Source organism: Tachypleus tridentatus, chromosome 9 (assembly GCF_004210375.1).
Source record: "Tachypleus tridentatus isolate NWPU-2018 chromosome 9, ASM421037v1, whole genome shotgun sequence".
Taxonomy (NCBI): domain Eukaryota; kingdom Metazoa; phylum Arthropoda; class Merostomata; order Xiphosura; family Limulidae; genus Tachypleus; species Tachypleus tridentatus.
Genome location: NC_134833.1, coordinates 85,243,571 through 85,268,326, shown reverse-complemented (window position 1 = coordinate 85,268,326; position 24,756 = coordinate 85,243,571). Strand labels below are relative to the sequence as shown.

The following is a 24,756-nucleotide window of genomic DNA, read 5'->3' as shown; positions in this document are numbered from 1 at the left end:
TTACAACAAATCTTAGCCTTTAGAAACACTTGACATGTGTATAGTTTCTTCAGAAAAAGCTGTTTTATTTCGTTCCTTGAAATTACAGTGAGATACTAAATTCATGTGAAACAGTGATACACGATTTTAAGTTGTATATATATATATAAAATTTGTCTTACTAATTTAGTATATTATTATGCTGCATATAAGTAGAATCATTTAAGTATTTTTACCTTATATTATACAGTAGTCTTAATGTTTTAAGCCGAATAATAGCTAAGATTTACTTGTAGGTCTGTTATGTTTAGTATTTCTCTGAACAGTTTTGGTGTTGACAGAATTCTTCATTAATAAATGATATGTGTGCTACAGCACTACTATTAAATTTGTGTAAGCGATGTCACGTAGCACAGGATTCTGGTAGTGAGAACTGTAAGTTAATAACAATTAAAAATTGTTTTTGATTTTTTCCCTACAACTATTCTAAAGTGGTATTATAGCTGTTAGTAAACGTTTCTACCTACAGAAAACAACGATGGAGATCGCAATTACAAATGCCGTCGTTATAATGACTATTTTGGCTTTCACGTTCAGTCTCTATTATAGGTTTGGAAGTAAAGCATTTGGTAAGTTACTTTTGTATTTATAGCTTGTTCTTGACCCTTCTGTATCATACACCGCCTTTCCTCTATGGTTGTAGAAATTACTTAACATAATAAATGGAATAAGACGTTTAGCAGCTAATTAAGTAAAAAAAAAAAAAAAAAGGTGAAGAGAAATATAGTAAAATAAATATTGATATGAGATTTCATGTAAAATATTCACTCGAAAGATTGAAGATAATTTAGGTAATCTCGAAAGTGAATAGTTTAATATTATTTTATAATATTTCTATATTATACTAAGTTTAATTTTAGAAAAATAATGATATAGTTTTGATAGTTGTTAAACAAAACACAGAGAAAGACGGAACTAAAAGAAGATATTTATTCAAAATTCTGTTGTTTTTATAGCCACCACTCGTATTAACCTGTTTTGGCGGGGCATGGAAAGCTGATTATGGCGCACGACTCGTAATCTGAGGGTTACGGGTTCGAATCCCGTTTACAGTGATTCGAGGATTTTGTTATTTTCCTTGGGTCACTAAAGCAAGTTTGAAAAAAATAATGAAATAAGAGAAAAAAAAGCAAATAAGCTAATAAAACAAAACACCAAAATATGGCTTTAACGGACGTTAAAATGATTGTTACAGAAACTTTTATATGTTAGACGTAAACAAAGACAAAAACAAAACACCACAGGTAACGTTTCATGTTCGTGTTAGGGCTTTGAACTCCAGGTATAAACTTTCTTCCAAAGTCTCAATACAATGCCATTCACATTCCGTAAAACATAGACAGCAATAGTTTATATTTTCCCACGTAACTGTAAAACTTTAGAGAGTGAATTAATGATCATCATGTTCAATGCATTAATTAAAATACAGAGACAACCTAGACTAACATTAACTATAGAGGTAACCATCTCATGGCTAGGTATTTTTATTTGTTAACCGCTGTAAAGTTAAGAACGTCGATTTATTATACTACTCTAATTACGTACTTTTTTCATTAACAGTTCATGTGAATAGCTTCTAATTGAGAATAACTACAGGAATGGTGCCAGTTTGTTCTAAAACAATTTTTGTACATATGGACAGTAGAATCTAGTAATTCTCATCACATCAGTTGGTACTAAGCCTTTAAAAATCTCTATGTTTACAATCGAGTGTAATTTGATGGTAGAAAAAGGGAACTCATTACGAATTGGTAAAAAAAAAAAAAGTTATTGGAGCATAATGTATACTAGAACACCGGTGATAAAACAGTTTCACAAGGTTGATACTTATAAAAGATGAAGCAGTGTGAACAGTCATATATCCCAAAAATAGATTGACCGTACTGTAAAACACAGCTAATGACGCCGTCTGTGTGAAAACATGACTATTAAAGGAAATCAGCAGGTCTAGCGAGCCTACACCGGCCGCCATGCTGAAAATATTGTAAAATGACCATTTGTTTCAATTAATTTGCACAAGGGTGTAGGAACAATACTCTATGAGGGTAAACTTACTGTGTTTAATCACTTAATACAGATGAAATTGTAGGAACAGTACTCTAAGAAGGTAAACTTACTGTGTTTAATAACTTATAACAGATGAAATTGTAGGAACAGTACTCTATGAAGGTAAACTTATTGTGTTTAATCACTTATAACAGATGAAATTGTAGGAACAGTACTCTATGAAGGTAAACTTACTGTGTTTAATCAATGTTCTGATACATTGTTTTACAGTTCTACAATAATTTCCACGCATTTGTCCATTGTTTGCACGCGAAATCCTTGAAATTTGTTTCATATTTTGGAATGATTACATTACAAATATACTGTTTATGAATCTATGATAGGCTTTCGTAAAATACATTACCTGTAGTTTATTTCCTACTTTAGTCGATATATCACAGTGAAAATACTTTCTGAAGATGTAAAGTTTTAGACAATTTTACAATCATTTTATAATGTTTTATGATTTGTTAGACGTCTCCATACACAATGTGAAGACACCTGACTTTTATGCTTGTGAAGATAAAGGTATGTTTATGTGAAGATAAAGGTATGTTTAAAGCCATTGGTGGCTGTTTAAATGTTTGCTACCATGAGAAAGCTGTCATACTATTTTGTATTATTTTCTTATCCATTTAATATATTAAAAACTATATATTTAAAGTACTAAAAAGAACGTTGAATGGAGTAATTTATCAGATAAATATGAGTGTTTTCAGTATTTGATGCATTTCTCCTGTTTTTGTTTTTTATATGGTGGTTTTTGTTGTTTTGAATTAAGCACAAAGCTACACAATGGGCTATCTGTGCTCTTCCCACCACAGGTATCGAAACCCGCTTTTATTGTTGTAAGTCCGCAGACACACTGCTGAGCCACTGGGGGCTTTTATATAGTGGTTTTAAACTTTTAACTGGAACTTAGATTTGAAATGTTTAACTTGAACATTACCTTAATAAGCTGAAGACAGGCCTGTACTGGCCTTGTATAGACCTACTTAATTGCAAACCATTGACCATAACCAAGGAAATTTTAGGATCACCAGCCGCCACAGTGTCTGAATAACGTGATTGATTATCCATTTCAAAACGTAAAGAAAGCTAAAATTCTGGAACGTGTTTAGTAGCGTAATGTATCGAACTCTTATGATCTACCGTCCGGTACATTATAAGACCATGCCTAACAAATCCAGCTAATCTTTATATTTTGGTCGAGGACCGATAACTCTAAAAGTGAATACAGCATCGCTTTGTGTTGAATAACAATAAACAGTGAAGTAAATGAACTATATATATGAATGTGATGAATAATAAAAAATTCTACATCTTATCCAGTGTGGTTTGTTTTGAATTTCGCGCAAAGCTACACGAGGGCTATCTGTGCTAGCCGTCCTTAATTTAGCAGTGTAAGACTAGATTGGAAGACAGGTAGTCATCACCACCCATTGCCAATTCTAAGGCTACTCTTTTACCAACGAATAGTGGGATTGACCGTAACATTATAACGCCCCACGGCTGAAAGAGCGAGCATGTTTGGTTTGACGGGGATTCGAATCCGCGACCTTCGGATTACGAGTCAAGTGCTTTATCCACCTGGCCATGCCGAGCCTTATCCACTCTGTCTGGCAAAAGTATTATAGTATACTATTCTATTGGTATTTTTGAGAGAGTGAAATTCAAAATAATTAATATATATCAATCATATACTAACAATCATCAAACACAAATTATTGATAATTAGATAAAACCGAATAACTACATAACATGATTTACCAATATTTCGTTCGTTTCAAACCTAATAGTTAAAACACGTGTATTAACATGTTCCAAAGGTAAGGCAACAAGTACCAGAAATAAATCGTCAGACTAGTCCAAACTTTCAAATATTCTAAATACGTTTTAAAGGAATAAAACATATAAAGATAACGTGAAAAAGTATGATGTCAATTTTTTTACAACATAAACGAACGTTCATATAAATCTGTATTATATGTATCTTATTAATTATAAATCATGCGTCAAATTAAAAACTAGTTACTAGTAATTACACGACCGATAACCAAAATACGAAAAAGAAACTGATTCGTTGTTCATTCTTATTTAAAAACCGAAAAACGAAAAAAGGAAATCAGTCCCGTGTTCGCTTTTTGTTTTTCTAAAAAAATAGAACAATGAAAAACAAACTGATTTCTTGATTTTGTTCCCTGACTCAAAAACTGAAAAAACGAACAACGACTCGTGGATCTGATTACATCTGGTTGGATTGTATTATCCAGTAAAGATAAATGAAGAAATGAAATGGAAATATATGCTTTTAGGTGATGTGAATACATTTTGTTTTATTTTATGTAAACATCAAAAAACTATGTAACTGATTTGTAAGAAAACCGATTTAACCTTGCTGTAATTTTTTTCTAATTTTTTTTTATAAACAATTTATGTTTCAACTTCCTTACACATTTCGTGAATTACTCCGTGAGGAAAAACAATAGTATAAACAGGAAAAAAAATGGTTTTGACAGTTTCCAGTAGCTGAGAATTGAATAAAACAGTTTTTTTATCAATTGATATCAAACATCTCTTCTGAAATTACGAGAAATGACACCTTTTGTGGATACGAATTGAGATCATGATTTCGTTCATGACTTTAAAAACGTTATATGGTTACAGCTCGAAAATGTATTCCAACATAGTTTGTTTGAATGCGATAAACTTTGTACTAAATTTTAAATTGTCAGTTGGAACGGATATAAAAGAAACAAGAATGACGTATAACGATGCACATAAGTTTTCTGGACTTGTTCCACCAAATTATTTTTCGCTGCATAAGGAATGAAGTGTTGTTTTTGAGGTAATACAATCTTCGTTATATTATAGTGAAACAAGGTGAGAACTATGATACTAACTGTGAACTATCGCCATGATAAAGTACAACTTAAACAAAAGAGTCAAAGTCCACGTGTGTAAAATAAAGTTGCAGCATTTAATATAACACTAAGAAGGATTTGAAACAGGACATGACGTTAAATAATGTAATAATAATAATGCAAGTCTACTAAACTCTGTTTTTATTTAACTGTTGATTTGATACAAATACGTGAGGCCTGGCATGGCCAAGTGGTTCAGGCGCTCGACTCGAGAGTCGCGAGTCCGAATTCCCGTCGCACCAAACATGCTCGCCCTTTCAGCCGTGAGGGAGTTATGTTACAATCAATCCCACTGTTCGTTGGTAAAAGAGTAGCCTAAGAGTTGGCAGTAGGTGGTGAGGACTAGCTGCCTTCCCTCTAGTCTTACACTGCTAAATTAGGGACGGCTAGTGCAGATAGCCCTCGTATAGCTTTGCGCGAAATTCAAACAAACACACAAATACAACTGGTTGTAGAGAAAATCATCTGAGAGACCACACACACACGTATATATATATATATACACAGAGCTTTCTGGGTTTTGAAACGTTCCACCTTATAGTCACATTAAGCAACACAAGGAGTAAATAACAAAGTAAAATGCGCTAAGGTTCACCTGTGTGTCTACTGCAGTTTAACTGACACGTATTCATTCATTTAAATATGTGGACAAAAACCTGGAATTCTTGGTGACGAGAAACCCATTTGAAGTAAAAATGTATCTCAGAACGGCTGTTATTGATAAGGAGAGGTTAAGAAAGAGGTTACCTGAAGATGACCTAGGAAGATCGAAACATTGTTCTCTCCTTATCAATAAAAGTGTTAACACCCATAACAGCCGTTCTGAGATACAAACCTGGAATAGATAATTTTACTTTATACTGTTTGTGTTTCTAACACTTCTTTAAATTTTTAAAAGCATGAATTTTGGCTTTACTACCAGACCAAGAAATATTTACGAAATAAAAGAGCCGGAAATATCAACTGTTACTTAACTTAAATTTTTTTTAACATGTTCATAAACATTTTGGTTGATCATGTGAAAACACTTTGAGAAGTTACATAACTAAGTTCCAAAAAAATATTACTCCGTATTCTTAAACTCTTTCCATTTTTACGTTAATTAATCACCGTAATTAAAAGGAAATTATTTGAAATGTTCTAATTAAAAGAGTTTCTGAACAATAGGAAAGCCAGGAATGACAGCAGCGTTATAGTTTTAAGCCTACACATAACAATAGTAAGAACGGATCAATAATTCAGACAATTGTCGAGAAATGAAGACTAAACGTATGAAACGATACCATGATAGGTATTCCAGTCCATAACATAACTATCTGATAAATTTCATACGTAATCAATAACAAAACATTTTTTTTAAATACAGACACTAATGTAGAATTTAGATCTAATATTAATAATACTTTCCCTCAAGTACTAAATTTTAAAATGTTTACTTCCACATTCAGTATAGATATTACTAAGAGAAGAACAACTTATATTCATGTTACTGTCCCTAATTAATAACTTTAAGTACACGTATAAGAGTTAGAGCTTTCTTATATTAAACGACGTGTCCCCTACCCCTCCCCAGTAGCAAAGTGATATGTCAGCGGACTTACAACACTAACATCCGAGTTTCGATACCCGTGGTAGGAAGAGCACAGATAGCTCATTGTGTTACTTTGTATTTAGCTTCAAACACAATTAAGAGATGTCGTTATAAAGGTTTATTTGTTTGTTAGATAATTTTCTGGAAAAGCTACACAAAAGAATATATACATGTGGTAGTCCCTTATTATAAGCTGATCAATTCCAAAGGGAAGGCACAAATAATGGGACTTGATCGTAACTCTTACAGACACTCACGGCCCAAAGACGCATCTGGAATTTACAGTCTAAGCATTCTAACCAATATTCCACTCCCACTATGAAAGCAGAAACGTTTTCTAGTTAGTAGAGTTTACAGTATCTGTCCCTGGAGTTTACGTGATTTGTGTGTGATGTTGCTATAAGATTACATTACATGTATTTATTATTAATTATTATAATACAAGTTTATAATAATGATGTCTAGGTTACATACATATACCTCGGGTTCCCTCTTTGGTCTCTCATAAACTGGTTAACATGCCAACAATAAGCAAACGTGAGCTGAAAGACTCTGCTAGAGCTACAGAAAAAGACTTATTGGCTATAAAAACCTTAGAAGACAAGCTTCTGGGGCTAGGTAAGATTAATATTAGTCGTTTAGAAATTAAGAACTAAAAGAACCCATGGAAGTGGTCTTAGAAATAAATGTCTTATTATTTGAGTGTCAGACGCCACCTAATTTATTTATCTATGTTTGTGTGGTAATGATTTGTAACACCTCTAAAGTTTGAGACCAGGAGTGTTTTATCACGTTAATATGGAAAACCCAAAATATTTGCTTGGGTTTTACACGATTAAATTGTGTGTCTGTGTACTGAATACTGCGATAACATTTTTTAATCCTTCAACTGTGTTTAACATCATATGGTGTTCGCGTAGGTGACTGCGATTGACATCATATGATGATCACGTAGGTGACTGCGGTTGACATCTTATGATGTTATAATTTTTTTGCGCGCAACATTTTGAATGACCCATTGCATGAGGTGATAGGGAGATTTACAGAAGCCGCAAATCAAGGGTTAACTTTATGCAGTATTCACGGAAGTTTTTTACATTTACCTTATATTAAATACACTTATAAGATATCACAAGAATTATCCGAGGGGTATTAGATTTGAACGTTTAATAGTCAATGTTGTAAAAACTTCTCATGTCATGAATTGTTGTCTACGTGAAATATATGTGGCTTTCAGTTACAGAGCTGACCAAAATTTAATATTTTTAATATACGTATGTTGAAATTATAACCATTAGTAAAGAATCTATAAAATACAAAAAATTGATTGCTTGTTTAAGTTTAGAGAAACTTATTTAGAAATATATAGGTTTAACGACTATAACAAGTTTTCTCCCATCTGTGACGTATATTAACTGCTAGGTTTCAGTTGGTAATAGTTTTTGAGCAGTAGAGATATTTTTCAAAGATTCAGATCTGCTATATTTTCTTCTAAATAATCACCTTCCTTTTAAAACCACAGTAACTGAAGATAATGGCGCCTTACAGCGAGTTTTTCATGAGAAACCAGACTGTTTTGATGTTCTATCGTTGATATCTGAAGTTAGTAAACTGTTGTTTTTTTCATTCAGGTTTTATTACACAGAGAAATACTCCTGCATTCCTGCATCAATTGTTTTTTGGAAAGAACGCTTTCGCTCAGACATTAGCAGATGATGGATTCATTGGTTTGAGAGTATCTCAGAAAATGGCTAATCTGTAAGAAGATTTAAAAATTATATGTTTTTTTCAACAAAGTGACTGTTGCTTAACGAAGCTGTTCAAGGCTTTTAGGGTTAACCTGTAATGAACTACTTTAAGTAGCTGTAGTTTTGAACACTGAAACTGTAGCTTAAAGATAATATGTGAGCATTATTATCAAACTTCGCAATTACATGAAAAATGATTGTACAAATTTACACGCGTACGTATCCTAGTGTAGATTATTTGAAATTATATGCAAGTATTAAGCATATATATATGTCATGTAGGGGGTCTACTGTATAAGAACTCATGTCAAAATAATATGAAGCTAATTTATTTTCATTTCTTATTGATGAGTGGTTCAGACCTTATAAAACATGCGTTAATTACGTAGATTTTATAAATCTTACAGCCACATACTCAAAGATACGTACGTAAAGACATATACATGTTTGCAAAAAAAACACAAAAAATTGTGTTCAATGATAGACTTATTATGCTTTATCACGTGCAATATATGTTTATGGGTGAATTTTCTATTCGCGAAAATCTTTTGTTGTTTCAGTCACCCCAATATGGACATTGATCAGTTAAACTATGGACTTATGACATTCAATTTGAAGGATACTGTGATGAACTCAGTTTGTAAACCCTTAAAGCCTTGTACGTTAACAAAATATCGTTCCCTGGATGGCAGCTGTAACAACTTACTGAACCCCACGTGGGGCAAGTCCTTCACTGGTTTTGTCCGATTGTTGCAGCCGGATTATGCTGATGGTAAGTATTACCAGGTTCACTAAAACAACGCCTGAGAATATGACGTAATGATATCCCATAGGAGCTGTTGTTTGTTACTGAGCACGAAACTTTACAAAGGGCTGTTTGTGCTTTGCCTAATAGGGGTATCGAAATCCGGTTTCTAACAGTATAAGTCCGCATACATACCTCCGTACTACTAGGAGGGATCTCTTAAGACTATAGTTACTAACAGTGACGCTAAAAAAAACACAAGTCATACGCGAGTATTGTTAAATTTTTGAGGTATTAGAAAATAACCGTGATAAAAAAAAACACAAGAGAGAATTTTCTCAATAGCCACGGCACGTGAAATTCTTTTAGGCAGGATTAGAATAAATTAATACATAAAATATTTGACGTCATTAATCGAGAGGGTGTTTCCTTCTGAGTCAGAAATTGTAATTAGAACTCAAATTGTTCAAGAGATGACGGAGCTATAAGCTGAAAGTTTGTACTCAAAAACAACAACAATTCGGAACCGTTCTATGAGTCTCTTACCCGCGGCTAAAAAAATGAAATGTGAGTGAGTTCGTTCTTTAATATAAAACACAGTTTGTATATAGTGTATAGTTTATAGAACAGTTTAACAAAACTGGTCAAGCTGGCTATTAAAAAGCTTTAAAGTATATGTATATATCCTTTTACAATCACAGCACAAAGCTAGATGTTATGCTTTAATCTAAAATAATCAAAGAACATAAGTTTGATCATGTACAATAGGACAATTAATACGTACAAAATGCTTAAACTGTTAATATAAGAAACACTATAATCTTACTTAAAGTGGTAGCACGTGTTAAAATAAACCGCTGTGATAACAAAGATTAAGTATTTGATGTTGGGTTAACATGTTCGATGTTGGGTTAAAAATATTTACACCATTCTCGTTTTCTACAAAATGTCTGCAATAATTATGAATAACGCATTAATATTAACATAGAGACAACTTAGACTGACATTAACTATAGAGACAACTAATTCATGGCTAAGTTTGGGCGTTAAACTAATCTGAGGGTCACAGGTTCGAATCCCTGTCACACCAAATGTGCTCGCCCTTTCATCCGTGTGGTGTTATAACGTTATGATCAATCCTACTCTTATTTGGTAAAAGAGTAGCCCTAGAGGTGGCGGAGAGTGACGATGAATAGATGCCTTTCCTTTCGTCTTCTAAATGAGAGACGGCCAACGCAAATAGCCCTCGTGTAGCTTTGCGCGAAATTCGAAATAAACCAAACAAAGTCGTATTTGCTAAAGCTCAACAATAGGCTTACTTGCACAAACCACAACCGTAAAAAAACTGTAACCTAGAGATGTAAGAAGGTATATTCATGATATAAACATATCATACAATTCGGGTATATGTGATATGTCACGTCTTCCAAAATTATGTTAGCTCTTCTTTATCAAACACTAATCTTTTTAACATAATTATACAGTTTCATGTCTGTACTTTATATTCTAGATTCATTTACCTGTGCAATACTTATGTCACAGTAAAACCAACCAATACGTATTGATAGGACTTGGAAATCCACGAATAGCGAGTGACTGTGGCCCTCTACCTAGTGCACGACTTGTTTCTGTTACGACATCACGAGACGTGAACATTCCTGACAGAGATTTAACGTTACTAATTATGCAATTTGCACAGTTTCTTGATCATGATTTGAGTCTAGCAAGCTTAACAAGAGGTAAGTAATTAAAGTTAGATGGAATTATCAGCAAAATATAAAAACAAAAATAAGTTGTAGTTTAAACAACTGAATGGTTTGAAATATAAGCAAATATACGTATACATTTCTATGGAGTAAATTATGTTGTTATCACAAACCAGTGTAACGTATTTAATATTGTACATTTATTTTAATACCTATGTTTGTTTCAGTTTAATATATATTTAGAAATGCATGCAACGTATATTGTTAAATGTGTATTAACAGGTTCCACCTTTTCGCTTTATTTGTGGATGATTTTTGAGTGTAAAAATCAACAAAGTACGATGTGTGTGTAAAATACTTGTATTGTTGCCTAGGCTGAAACTTCTAGAAAACTTTCTCTCAAGTTTATAAAAGGTAATCAACGCAACACGCAGGGAAACAGTTTAATGTTTTTAGTTCGCCACAGCCAGTATTCTATAAACTTCGGAAGCTTTAATTGTAATAAACGTTTATTAATCGGAAAGCTACAGTATTGGACCAGGTACTTTATACATTTCGAACATTAAAAACCTTCAATTTATAGAACTAGTTTCGGACGTTAGTATTTCTACGAGAACATTATAAATCTTCCTAGGCGAATAGTGAGTTTGTAAACCGCGTGCGTACAGCCAAGAATAAAGCTAGGTAGCTTTCCCACCATGTGAATTGTAGCTGTGTATCAACGTCGAATTAATTTGCTCTCAGTGAACCGTCGATAAAAGATTCAGTTGAAGACCAGATAGAAGATTCAGTATTGTTTGTAAGTTTGTAAAAATGTTGTATATAAATTATTATTTCTAACAAGTAGCCGTAATAACCGTTATTACAAACTTTATTGTTGTTTGTGTATTAAAGTATATTTGTGTTAAAAAAAAACAATGTATGTATCGATATGGTTGCCAAATATCATAAATTTGATAATATAAGTATTCAATTAACTTATAAATTAAAATTAAAATTTCCAGCATTTTAAATCGTAATACAATAAATCGGAAACTCCTCCGAGATAAATTATAATATGTAACAGTGGAACCTTTATAATTCCCAACCTTTGTTTGTGAACAGATGAAGTTTATAATTACAAGCAATATGTTATATGTAACTGATCAGATAAAATACTGAAGTGTTTTGTAAAGTCTTTGATTCAGTAGGACATTCTCACATTAGTGAATATATCACTGCACAACAATTTTCTTGAAAAGTTTTGCTTCCTGAAAACTTGTTGCTGATTCTGACAAGTACCTGGTGGGTATGCACAAATATAGTTTTGATTTTACTTCATCACGTAGGAACTCTGAGAAACAGACAGTTAACTGTTTACCGGCAATAACGTATTTAATTGCGTTTATGTTTCTAATACGCTATTGAGTTCAATATAATTAAAAGTGTTTTGCTCCTGATTTTCGTTCGTATTCAATGTCCAGTGCATTACGTTGCAGTGTCCGACAGTAGTCAGCAAGCATTGACGGATTCCAGTTGCCCTGATATCGTTTTTCCATTGTAGCAATGTCCTGGTGAAACCAAGTTTTTGATGAAACGGTACGTGATGGGCAAATTTGGATGTGATTTTCGTGATCAGCAGCCAAACATCTATAAGGAACATCCAACAGTGTTCAAGAAGCAAAAACTTTGTTGTGCAGTGTATATCTGACAAAATTAAATATGTCGAGATTAAACTGACAAAGTCGCTAACTTAAAATTGATTTAATATGTACTTTATTTTCATACATTAAATAACATGATACATGAAGGTATCAAAGGGCATGTAAGTTATTATGACTATATACTTTGTTGTCCACTAGGTAGCAACGGCTCTGGTATAGTGTGCTGCGAACCAGAATTTCTGGAGAAACCTGAGCTCCGTCATCCAGCTTGCTTCGAAATTTCCATTCCCGAGGATGATCCTTTCTTCTCACGGTACCGTGAAACGTGCATGGAATTTGTTAGATCAGCCCCAGCGCCACGCCCAGGTTGTACCTTGGGTAAGAAACGCAACATCACTTACACCCTTTTTTGACTCTTTCGAAACAACAAAAAGTCGCAATATTTACTGGAAGACTAAATTTACTTTATTTTTCGACTGCTCTTTTAGATTTTACGGTAAACATAAACAAAGATAAAGCATTTAAGATCACCAAGTTACTTCGAGACGCCTTTCCTAATTGCTGTATTTATTACACATTTGATCAGCCAAGCAATTATTTTTCTTTCAGGTCCGCGTGAACAACTAAATCAACTAACCGCTTTCATTGATGCTTCTACCATCTATGGATCTACAGAGGAACAGGCGAAAGAACTTAGAAGTGGAATCAATGGTGCCTTAAACAGATGCCTTTAGTAAATATGTAATAAAATATGAGGAATGAAACAAGACTATCTTATTTTTAGTGATTTTATTTGTTGACTTTAATCGATTCCAGTTCTTGGGGTACTCGAAACTTGTATTCGGGATAAATCTATCACAATTTGAGTTTACAGTTTTAAACTTCACACAATTTTATCTTTTGAGGCATAACTTACTAAGGATACAATTTTCTTAACAGTTAATACATGACATTTTTATGATGTCATATATGCCAACATAAAATATAATAGTAATTTTGCCTAAAGCAAAAAGTGTCGGTCTTCTATTCAAGTAGCTTTATTTAATAGAACAGAAATTAAATAAATAAGCATCCATACTTAAACGTGAAACCAGTCCAAATGGATACCATTTTATTAATGAGTGAGTGCATGTATATTCTACACAGAAATATACTCACAAGTTTACCATGATACCCATATTGAAAAATTACTTCTCTAATTTAAGACTCATTAGCAGGGTTTAACATTCGATCTAGTAACCACGATCGTCATTTTAACGTTACATTAAGTCTTAGTAATTTATTACATTTTTTTTTTTCCTACAGGACTGTTGCGTAGTTCGTGTTTCGGAAATACTGAACTTTTACCTCCACGAACCACTGTAAACGAGGAATGTCAAACACCTAACAACAGCAGATTTTCGTGTTTTGAAGCAGGTCTCCTTCATTTAATTTTTAAGCATTAAATTAACGATATTTATGAACAGAGAACTTGTCTTTGATTCAAATGCAGAATAACCATTTCAATAATGTTGATTTTAAAACGATCTGGTTTGTTTGTAGATTAACCAAATTGATCTTTTTACTTTGATAACTGTTAAGAAAGAAGAAGAGGAAAAAACAACTAATGCCCTTTCAAACTAATGTAATAAAATAGCTTTCAAAATGATTATATAAAATTAATGAAATAAAATAATTTGAAGGGTTGATTTGCCTAGATAAGTTTTATTTACCAACGTAATTCTGTGTTAATAAAGAGATAAAATAGTTGGAAAACCAATTATTTACAAGATAATTAAACACTTTGCACAAAAAGAGTTTAAAGTCATTATTATCAGGATATACTTGACAATGATAATCAAATTCTAAACGAATATTTTTGGTACATTGCTTTGAGTGAAATATAAGTGTTTACAAATAATACACATATTCAGAATTGGGGGAAATGCAATTGATTGTAAACTACTGGATAAATAACATGTACCTAGATACATTGAGGAAAGCCAACAGGGAACTTTTTGCAATGTAAACTACGCTGCAGGGCTATTTTCAAGATGCATGGTTGACAGATGTAGCATGACTGGACGTTGCAAAATAGACTGAAATGACGTGCTGAGCCTCCATAATTTTTTCAATACAATGTAAAAAACCACTGTAATAGTTAACGTTTATAGAATTAACATTTTGTAACAGTTAACATTTGAAAAACTAAAATGTCGTAACAGTTAATGTTATTGCTCAAGATAAAGTTTAGACAAAAGAGAGTAGACTTGAAAGCTGTTGTTATGAACCTAGTAAATTATCTGTTCTAGCAGTTCGAAGCTTCGTCCAAAACTTTCTAGATAGATGCAGTCCATTAGCAACACCTTTCAAGTACGGTTAATATTTTGTAGAATTAAGGTTTGCAACAGTTAACATCTGTAAAATTAACGTATTATTACACCGACCGTATCTACAGTTAAAGTTTCTAGAATTTGTTGTTGTAACAGTTAATATTTCTAGAATTATTGCAATTATAACATATCTGATGTTATGTGATACAGTTGTTAATGAATTATCCAAGTTGTTGTAACAAGTAAAGTATTAAGCTCATTACGTAAAAATAAATAACTTTTTAGGAATATTGTTTAGTAACAGTTAACATCGTAAGCTTTGCATTACAGAGGTTAACGATATGAGAATGTAACATAATGCGAAACAGCGTACTTGTAATTGTCTGAATAAAGAATTTATATGACAAAGAATATTATAATATTTATTATATAGCCAGTCTGGTTTACTGATTCAAGTATATTATGCTAAATAATCGTTCAAACAATATACATATTTCATGATGAGTGGAAAGATAAATAAGTATAATACATTAAGTTATCTAAATGTAAGGTTGGGTCACGTTCACATTACTAAACAAAAATAAGTTTACATATAAGCTTATCCATGTTGTCGTTGCTAAGAGAGTAATCCAAATATGCACATTTTGATATCTACAAACGACATTGAACAGGTGATGAGCGAGTTAACGAACAAATTAACCTAGCAATTCTTCACACCATCTGGATGAGAGAACATAACAGAGTAGCTAAGTTGTTGGCCTATTACAACCCAGGATGGAATGATGAGATACTTTACCAAGAAGCTCGACGTATTGTGGGCGCAGAGATGCAGCACATAGTGTTCAACGAATTCTTACCCCTACTACTAGGTAAGAAACGTTTTACTGGGAGTGATGAATGAACAATCAAATTTATAATGTTAATAATACTAGACCGCATCAGCTGAAATTTTCAAAAGGTGTTACACATTTTAAGATTAGGATGCTTCTATTAAAACTTTTGTAAGTTTGAGATCATTTAATGAGCAGGATTATGAAAAGTAGTATTTTAATTTTCGTGTTGAAATAACTTTAACATTATGTACTTTATACAAGATGAATATTGAAAATATATATGTTTCAGACACTTAATTTGCTCTGACTTATAAAATAACACAATAATAAAACACTGTTTGTATGCTATTTAATTTTAATGGAAGTGATGAAAAATTTGCATTTTTTCATTGTAAATATTTTTCCAGTTTTCAGTAAGTATTATATAAATCATTTTAGGTAAAGAAGTGATGAGAACTTTCGATTTGTTGTTAAAACCAGATGGATTCAGCAATTGTTACAACCCATTAATCAACCCTAGTATTGCTAATGGCTTCGCTTCAGCCGCTTATCGATATGGTCATTCTCTTGTGCAGGTAAGAGTGTATCTAATACTTACAGTTTTAATTTCGAAGCCATTTATTCAATCAATTATCAATTTATCCATGGTTCATAAATAATGATGTTTGATGATACGTTTACAGCAAGAAAGATTCACTCAATCGTTTTCGTTTTTTTCCAGGGAATCATAAAGATGGTAGACAAAACCAGTACAGTAGTGAACGAACTGCCTTTATCTAGTGTTTTCTTCAATCCTATGCATATGTATAGTCCTGGAAGTGTAGACAATTTATTGCGAGGTTTATTCAGGCAGCCTGCTCAACAGTTTGATTCATTTGTCACTGAGCAGGTTGGTTTATTAATTAACAATGTTTAATTACCTTGAAACACTTTTTGACTTTGTTCATTATTTCATAATTACTATATCGTAACTGTAATATTCAATATCTGATAAATTAAGCATAACTGTAGAAACTCTAATTTTGATCAGTTTTGATAAAGGTGTAGAAGGAATAAGTGTTTTAATGAACAATAATATTTGATGATTTTGATCAGTATGGTTTGGAGTAAAACACTGAGAAACAATAATATTAATGAATATTCACTTGCTGTTTCTTTACACTGAAGGAGCCTAGTAGTCAGCGGTAAATGTACATATTTATAATTACAATCCGGGGCTCGATTCCCCGCAGTTGACAAAACGCAAACAGTACACTGGGGAGATATGTGTTAAAAGGCATAACAGTTTTAATTCATAATTGGTTATGCAATCAGTTCAAAAATATTTCATTTACCCAGTTCACTGAAACATTCAATGATAGAATAAAATTTAAAATATAAACGATAGTAAAGTGAGTTTTAAAAAAGCTACTACCAGTTTTCATCACACTTTAGAACGTTATGTTAAATTAATTACCTGTTTGTTTTTTGTCACTTGTACAGCTAACCAATCACCTCTTTCAACCTGCCGGTAACAATTTCGGGATGGATCTTATTGCTTTGAACATTCAACGTGGACGGGACCATGGAATTCCAGGCTATAATGCTTGGAGGGAAAAATGTGGATTACCAAGGGCTCGGAACTTTGAAGATTTATTGATGTGGATGACTCCGGCATCAGTGATAGCCTTTGAAAGTTTATACAGGTTCTGCTGATAATTATTGTAGCTTATAAAACCAGTAATTTATTCAAATAAATGAATAGGTATTTGAAATAATGCAAGTGAGTTGAATATAATTCTTCATGTCCTTGAATCCAATCCTATAGGCTATTGATCCTTTCTATTGCTTCCCACGTATCAGTTGAAGCATCATTACGTATGTCTGATCTGATCTGGCAAATTTAAGTTACCTTTATTTTTTCACTCTTAAAATGTAACATATAATGACTTGTTGAAATAAACAAAATGATGTTTAATTTACAGCTATGTTCTTTTAAGGAGCTGCCACTAACTGTAATTTTATAATTTTAGTTGCTAAAACTAAATTGTTTTCATAACTGTTTTACTAAGACATTTACATCTTTTGAAGTTTCTAATTTTTTATAAGTCTAACATGTAAATTGGACAACCGTGTAATTGTATGAATAAGCAGTTCGTTAATCAACTGTTTTAATTTCCAAGGCCTAGAAAGTTGTTGTTGTTTAGAACGAACCAGCAAAAATTATGGATTTTTTAAAAAGAAATCTTGATTGACAGAACGTTTGCGAGTACCTCGCTGGTACAGCGGTAAGTTTTTGGATTTACAACTCTAAAATCAGGGGTTCTATTCCTATCTTAAGTGTAGACAATTAAGATCATATTTGAACAGATCTCATCAAGTGCATTCTAAAAACATAGTTTCACATTTATTTCTGTCCTTTAATAAACGATGTAACAAATTAACATTTTCGGGGGAAAGCACTTTTTTTCCACCCCCGTTCACGAAATTTATTATTGAAAAAATCTTTAAATCTTCAATAAAAATCTTACGGCGAATTTTTGTTTCAAGAGTGAACAGGTTAACAGTCACCACAAAATACAGTTTTAAATTTGAGTCACATATCTTCACTAAATAATTTGAACAATACAGTTAAGCTATAATAATACTTAAGCACTTTTTCATATTTACTTAGGAACGTCGATGATATAGACTTATTCCCAGCTGGTATTGCCGAACATTCTCTTCCTGGCGCCACCTTGGGGCCTACTTTTGCGTGTATTGTGGCTGAGCAGTTTCGGAGATTGAAATTAGGAGATCGGTTCTGGTTCGAAAACGGTGGTTTGGACACGTCTTTTACAGAAGGTTTGTACAGAAAAACGACCGTAATTTTCGGAGCTACTTGTAATAATAATTTATTGGATCTCTAATAAACAATAAAATTCTCTGAATTATTTTTAAATTGTGGGATCATTACATTCACACGATTTCATCTTGAGTGTCACCCCGTGAATCAGTGTTAAGTTTACGGAATTACAGTGTTAAAATGTAGGGCTCTAATCGTGTCGATTGATAAATTATAGATAGTCCATTGAGTAGCTTTGACCTGGGAAAGCTATACTAACCATCTGGGGAACTTAGACTCGTAAGACACTAGAGACCTACAGGGGGTGGAAAAAAGTGCTTTCCCCCGAAAATGTTAATTTGTTATATCGTTTATTAAATGACAGAAAAATATGTGAAACTATGTTTTTAGAATGCACTTGATGAGATCTGTTCAAATATGATCTTAAGTCCTAATTTTAACAGTCTTTCGTTAATACCTAAATAATTCATGATTTTTTAGTATAAAGTTTTGTGCACCTACTGTAGTTTCTTAGATCTTTTTGTTCTAATTATACTACAAAATAATTGAAAACGTATTTCTGTAATTATAACCTCGTTAAAAGATATCTTAGAAACAAGAGAATTGATGTTATTAAACGGCCAGGTCATTCACCTGATATCAATCTGATTTAAAATTTGTGGGCTGAGTTAAACCGATTAACGAAAGATCACAAGTCAAACACGAAAGATGAACTTTTTTGAAGTACTCGAAGGAGAACGGCAATTAATAGTTCAGGGATATCTGTACAAATTTATTGAAAACATGCCACGTGTGAAGCAGTACTGAAATACGATGGAATGCCGAATAAATATTAACTTGTGAAACTTGTTTATGCCATTTTGAGTTTCATTTTTATGTTGGAGTACTGGAGAGAAACTTGTTTGACTTATTTATAAGCTAATTGGAACAAGCAGATCTGAGAAACTGAAGCAGGTGTATAACATATTTTTATTAAAAAATGTAACTAAAATCATGAAAAGTTCAGATATTTACGAAAGCCAGTGTTAAAATTAGTATTTGAGATCATATTTGAACAGATCTCGTCGAGTGCGTTCTAAAAACATGTAGTTTGACATTTTTTCCTGTAATCTGGTAAAAGATACAAGAAACTAACAATATTATCAGTGCTTGTTCTTATACTTTGTGTCGCGTAAGAGAATTTCCAGAACCTGACTTGGCCTGATAGAGGTCGCTGGACCATATTCTCGTCTCCGATCGTATTTGAACCTTTTAGTCATGAAGAAATCATGTGTTGATTCATCCCACTGTTCGTTGGTAAAATAGTACCCCAAGAGTCGGCGGAGTGGTGTTGATTAGCTGCCTTTTCTCTTGTTGTTCACAACAAAATTAGGGACGGCTACTTGAAGAGGAAATGAGCGCCATCAGGTATATCTGTCCGAAACTCACCCATGATGCATCAGCATTTAAGGTGCCTCAGCGGTCAAACGTGGCCTCGGGATTAAACAACAAACAAACTTGCGTGAATGATAAAGAGACATTGACACAAGTTTTACGTTTAAGCAAAAGTTTGATTAATTATTTTTCATTTATTCTTATAAAATATCAATACTTTTAATGAGGGCTGTCTTTCTCACAGTGGATCCAATTATGGAAGATAGATTCACAAAAAAAGTTGAGAGAGTATGTATTTCTGTTACAAAAATTGTCAAAAGAAAATTAAACATGTTCATACACTAATTTATTTACTTTCTTGAAAGGTCGTAAATTAAATGGCCCGGCGTGGCCAGGTGGGTTAAGGCGTTCGACTCGTAATCTGAGACTCTCGAGTTCGAATCCCCGTCGCACGAAACATGCTCGCCCTTTCAGCCGTATGGGGGTTATAATGTTACGGTAAATCCCACTATTCGTTGGTAAAAGAGTAGCCCAACAGTTGGCTGTGCGTGGTTATGACTAGCTGCCTTCTCTCTACTCTTACACTGCTAAATTAAGGACAGCTAATGCAGATAGCCCTCGTGTAGCTTTGCGCGAAATTCGAAAACAAGAACGTACATTAAATAATTTCAAAATTAGTTTCATTGTTGGAATTATTAAACATACCTTTTAACATCTAAAAGAAAAATCCTTTCATATGTTTAGACTTCCCTTGCAATACATGAAAGTTTCTCGTCAGGAAACAATCTTATGTTTGAACAAATTAAAGTACGAATTTTAGCAGGTGTTGCATTAACCCATTGTAATAATAGCAGCTGTACATTAGGCTGACTACTGGGGTAAACCAAAGTCATACCAAGATTTGTACGGCCCGGCATGGCCAAGTGGTTAAGGTACTCGACTTGTAATCCGAGGGTTGTGGGTTCGAATCCCCGTTACACCAAACATGCTTGTCCTTTCAGTCGTGGGGGCATTATAATGTGATGGTCAATCCCACTATTCGTTGGTGAAAGAGTAGCACAAGAGCTGATGGTGGGTGATGATGACTAGCTGCCTTCCCTCTAGTCTTACACTGCTACATGAGGGACGGCTGAAACAGATAGTTCTCGTGTAGCTTTGCGCGAAATTCAAACCAAAATTTGTTAAGCAAAACTAAAACTACAAGTTCTAAGTGTCACAGCTAGAATACTTTATTTTCAAGTGCACTTGTATGTCAGTACTGTGGTCTATATCAGTATCAGGATAATAAAATGTTTTATTACTCTTTAGCTCAGCTAAGAGAAATTAGAAAAAGTAGCTTAGCTCGAATCATCTGTGACAATAGTGAAAACATTGAGAAGATACAACCAGTAGTATTCCTGCAACCCGAATATCGATGGTAAGTTCTACCTATTATTAATTTATAAGTTTCATACATATAGTTACACAGATATTTCAAAGATCACCAATCACAATAGAAGAATATAACTCAATGTCATGTACAAATGCTCTTTTTTTAAAAGTAATGAATAATTTTATTACCGAGTAAAAGTTTTTTATCACAAAAAACTTAAAATAGGTTAATTTCGTTTTGCTTAAATTAAATGTCAGTCTTATGTATAGACCTAAACGTGGCCTAAATGACAGCCGTTGCTTTGTGGCATCGATACATTTGAGGATGGGAAATTAGTTGCACAAGAATTTGAATGTGGAAATCTTATGTGAAGAGAGAGACACACTTATGTGTAAGAATAAACTGGCAAGTAATTAAATAGTACACAATCAGATCAAATATACCAGCACTACCGTTTGTTTTCAAAGTTTTATACTAATTAATTTTAAGCCAAAAATAAAAATAATATTCTAGAGATAAGCCTTGAGATAACCGAAACATTAGAAAGAAATTAGATTCTCTTTTGATAAGTTGAATGGATAATTCATAAGATGATGTTCATTGTTCCAAGTTCATTATTCTACCAGTCTCCGCTGTGACTGATGAATGTGATGTTCATGAATGTCTTAACTTTGTTTTTATGGACACGTTTAAATGGGCACATAGCCTCTGAAATCTCTATACGACTATTAAGAAACTATACAGTAAGTTAAGTTTAATTGCGACACATTTCTTGACAATGGATGTTCATGCTCATTTCAGTCACGCACAGTAATTTATGAGAACACATTCTCACGTCTAACTTGGGCTTTTCAGGCCTAGTCTCCTGCTTACAGTACGAGTAGTCTATCCTTCGTGAAGTCTTCTGGATGAACTCTTGGAAATGGTTATCTTGTTTTTAGAAGAAACAGTTTTCCTCCCCAGTTTGCTCGTTTACGTCATCGTTCTAAAGAATACGGAGTATCACCAGAATTTTAGTCCTCAAACTATTTGTACCAATATTTGTATCACCAACAATCTTATCTATGACAATCTTTTAGTTGGAGTATCCGTCCGTTGGACTGGGGTAATAAAAATTCGTTTGTAACAAAGTATAGGAAATTGTGCTTCTATTTTTTTGTCCTTAAAATGATAAACCCCAAATGCATAAAGGTACCAGTACTGAAAGAAAGACATACAGTTTTCAAGAATTCTATCAACATGAAATTTGATGGGGGTCAACCCCCCTCTCATAACCTTTCTATAACTGTGCCAACTTTGGTGCTGATTCTTCAAGAAATATGGAAATGTATATGGAACAGATTCGGAGGTGCTCATTTACATACTGACGTTTATTGTTGTGTATAAACATTGTACTACTGAAGTGGTCTCTATAAGAGATGACTCTAGCAAATGGTTTAGCAACTTTCTTTCTTTCCTTCATCTCTGCTAGGCGGCCCCCCGCTAGTACAGTGGTATGTCTTAGGATTTACAACGCTAAAATCAGGGGTTCGATTCCCCTCGGTGGGCTCAGCAGATAGCCCGATGTGGCTTTGCTATAAGAAAACACACACACTCTGCCAGGCCCGCACGGCCAGGTGGTTACGACACTCGTCTCGTAATCCGAGGGTCCCGGGTTGGAATCCCCGTCACACCAAACATGTTCGCACTTTCAGTCCCAGGGGCGTTATAATGTAACGATCAACCCACTATACGTTGGTAATAGAGTAGCCCAAGTGTTGGCGGTGGGTGGTGATGACTAGCTACCTTACCTCTAGTCTTACACTGCTAAGTTAGGGACGGCTAGCTCAGATAGCCCTCGTGTAGCTTTGCGCGAAATTCAAACCAAACCAATAATCTCTGCCATTTCTAGCACTGACTGAGTACACCTACAACTCAATGCTCTGATAATAGCTGAATGAACAGCAACCTCCTGTTGTAGATTCTTTTGTGGTAACTCCATTCTAAATACACTACAGTGGTGCCCTCGGTCAAGTTTTGGATCATAAATAACACAGAATTGAATGTAGGTTTGTGTAATGTTAAGTAAAAGGGTCTTTTATTTTTTCCTGATTTACCAATGGTAAGCTGTATCTAGAATTTGATGTCGTTCAACCTTCGGACAGTCAGCATTTTTTACCAAACTACACGAAATGATTGAACCTTCACGTAACACACTTCAAGACAAGCCTACTGACACGGAGAGACAGATAAACAAGAATATGCCATCACAAAACCATACTAATGAAGAGAAAAACGGTACACAGTTAAGAACTTTAATTTTGTTTCACCTGAAGAAAACTCCAATATAAAAGGCAATATATAGTCCCCCTCCAGAAACAGACAGAAATAATTATTTCTAAGCTCTATCGTCAGGTTTTCTTTGTTTATTTGTTGTTTGTTTTCCTTCGCTTCACCACAATCTGTCCCTTTAAGGCTGTAACGAAAAACCTATTATGTTAGCTCTTTACGATTTAAAACTGCAAAAAACATTTAGTTAAGATAAATTAAAGGCTCGGTGCTTTTACTTGAAAGTAGTAATTTATTATACTTTAATTAAAATGAATAAAACATAATATTGTATAATTTATGATGTGAGATTATGCGTATCAGTAGAAACTATTTCATTAATACCACATGAAACTAAGTGGCACAATCAGAAAATGGGTTTCACTTTCTTTTCTGAGCCTTTCCTGGCTAGATAAATTTTTCCTGAAATTTGTTTTTTGCATTAATATACGATTTTATTCGTTCGAGGAGGGTGTTCATAATGTGAATAGAATGGCTGTGTAAACTTCATGAAATGGATTATTGATAAACCGATTAAATATATTTTCTTTCTTTTTACAGGAATTTTCTGGTGTCATGTGATGGCCATGAGATCCCACGAGTTGATCTTAAACCATGGAAGAGTCACATGCCTTGTACTTAAATGATGAGCAATAAATTCTTAAGTTTTATGATAAAAATCAACTAACGCCATTATTATTTTAATTTTTGTTTCAGTGTAATTAGGTTTACAAGTGTTAAGATATCAATGAAAAACCATTTTGAAATAATTGACTCTAAATTGATAGTGTGAAGCAAAATGTTATCAGAATTGTTATATTTTTTATAATTCATAAAATAACAAAATCAGCTTAAAACTTTAAGATTATATAAACGTGTGTATATATTTCTATGTGTTTAAATATATATAAATATGTATTATTTACTCTTGTATTATTTACATCTCCATCCAATGCGTGTAATCAACTACTTTAATATTAAAATAGTAACTGAAGCCTAAAGTGAACGGTGATTTTATGTACATTTACATAATACTAATATTCTGTTAAACAGAATAATGTAACATTCTGAAACAAAGTATGATTTAAACAAACGTAAATATAAGCAACTCAAATTTGGAAAATAGTTCATCAAAAACCTTGAAATCATAGCTATCATCTTAAAAACACAATGGAACAGGAACCACGTAGAATGTCTTTAAACCAGTCATTGTTTTATGTTTTATAACACGCTTTTGATTGTTATATCTCTTTCAGTTTTGTTACGCAAAAATAAAAACTAAAAAACGTTGA

General features: G+C 33.1%; 1 protein-coding gene across 1 annotated transcript; it reads left to right on the top strand.

Annotated features, from left to right (window-relative positions):
* The first annotated feature begins 511 nt into the window (after positions 1 to 511).
* On the top strand, positions 512 to 24,463 carry LOC143225661 (salivary peroxidase/catechol oxidase-like). The gene is made up of 16 exons (XM_076455468.1): positions 512 to 608; positions 2,560 to 2,613; positions 7,066 to 7,218; positions 8,232 to 8,358; positions 8,909 to 9,120; positions 10,662 to 10,832; positions 12,641 to 12,820; positions 13,052 to 13,153; positions 13,748 to 13,858; positions 15,426 to 15,623; positions 16,026 to 16,162; positions 16,309 to 16,476; positions 17,070 to 17,272; positions 18,241 to 18,410; positions 21,094 to 21,202; positions 24,026 to 24,463. Exons 1-16 carry the CDS (start codon positions 518 to 520, stop codon positions 24,105 to 24,107), a joined length of 2,268 nt encoding a protein of 755 aa, XP_076311583.1. The 5' UTR covers positions 512 to 517; the 3' UTR covers positions 24,108 to 24,463.
* The last annotated feature ends 293 nt before the right edge of the window (positions 24,464 to 24,756 follow it).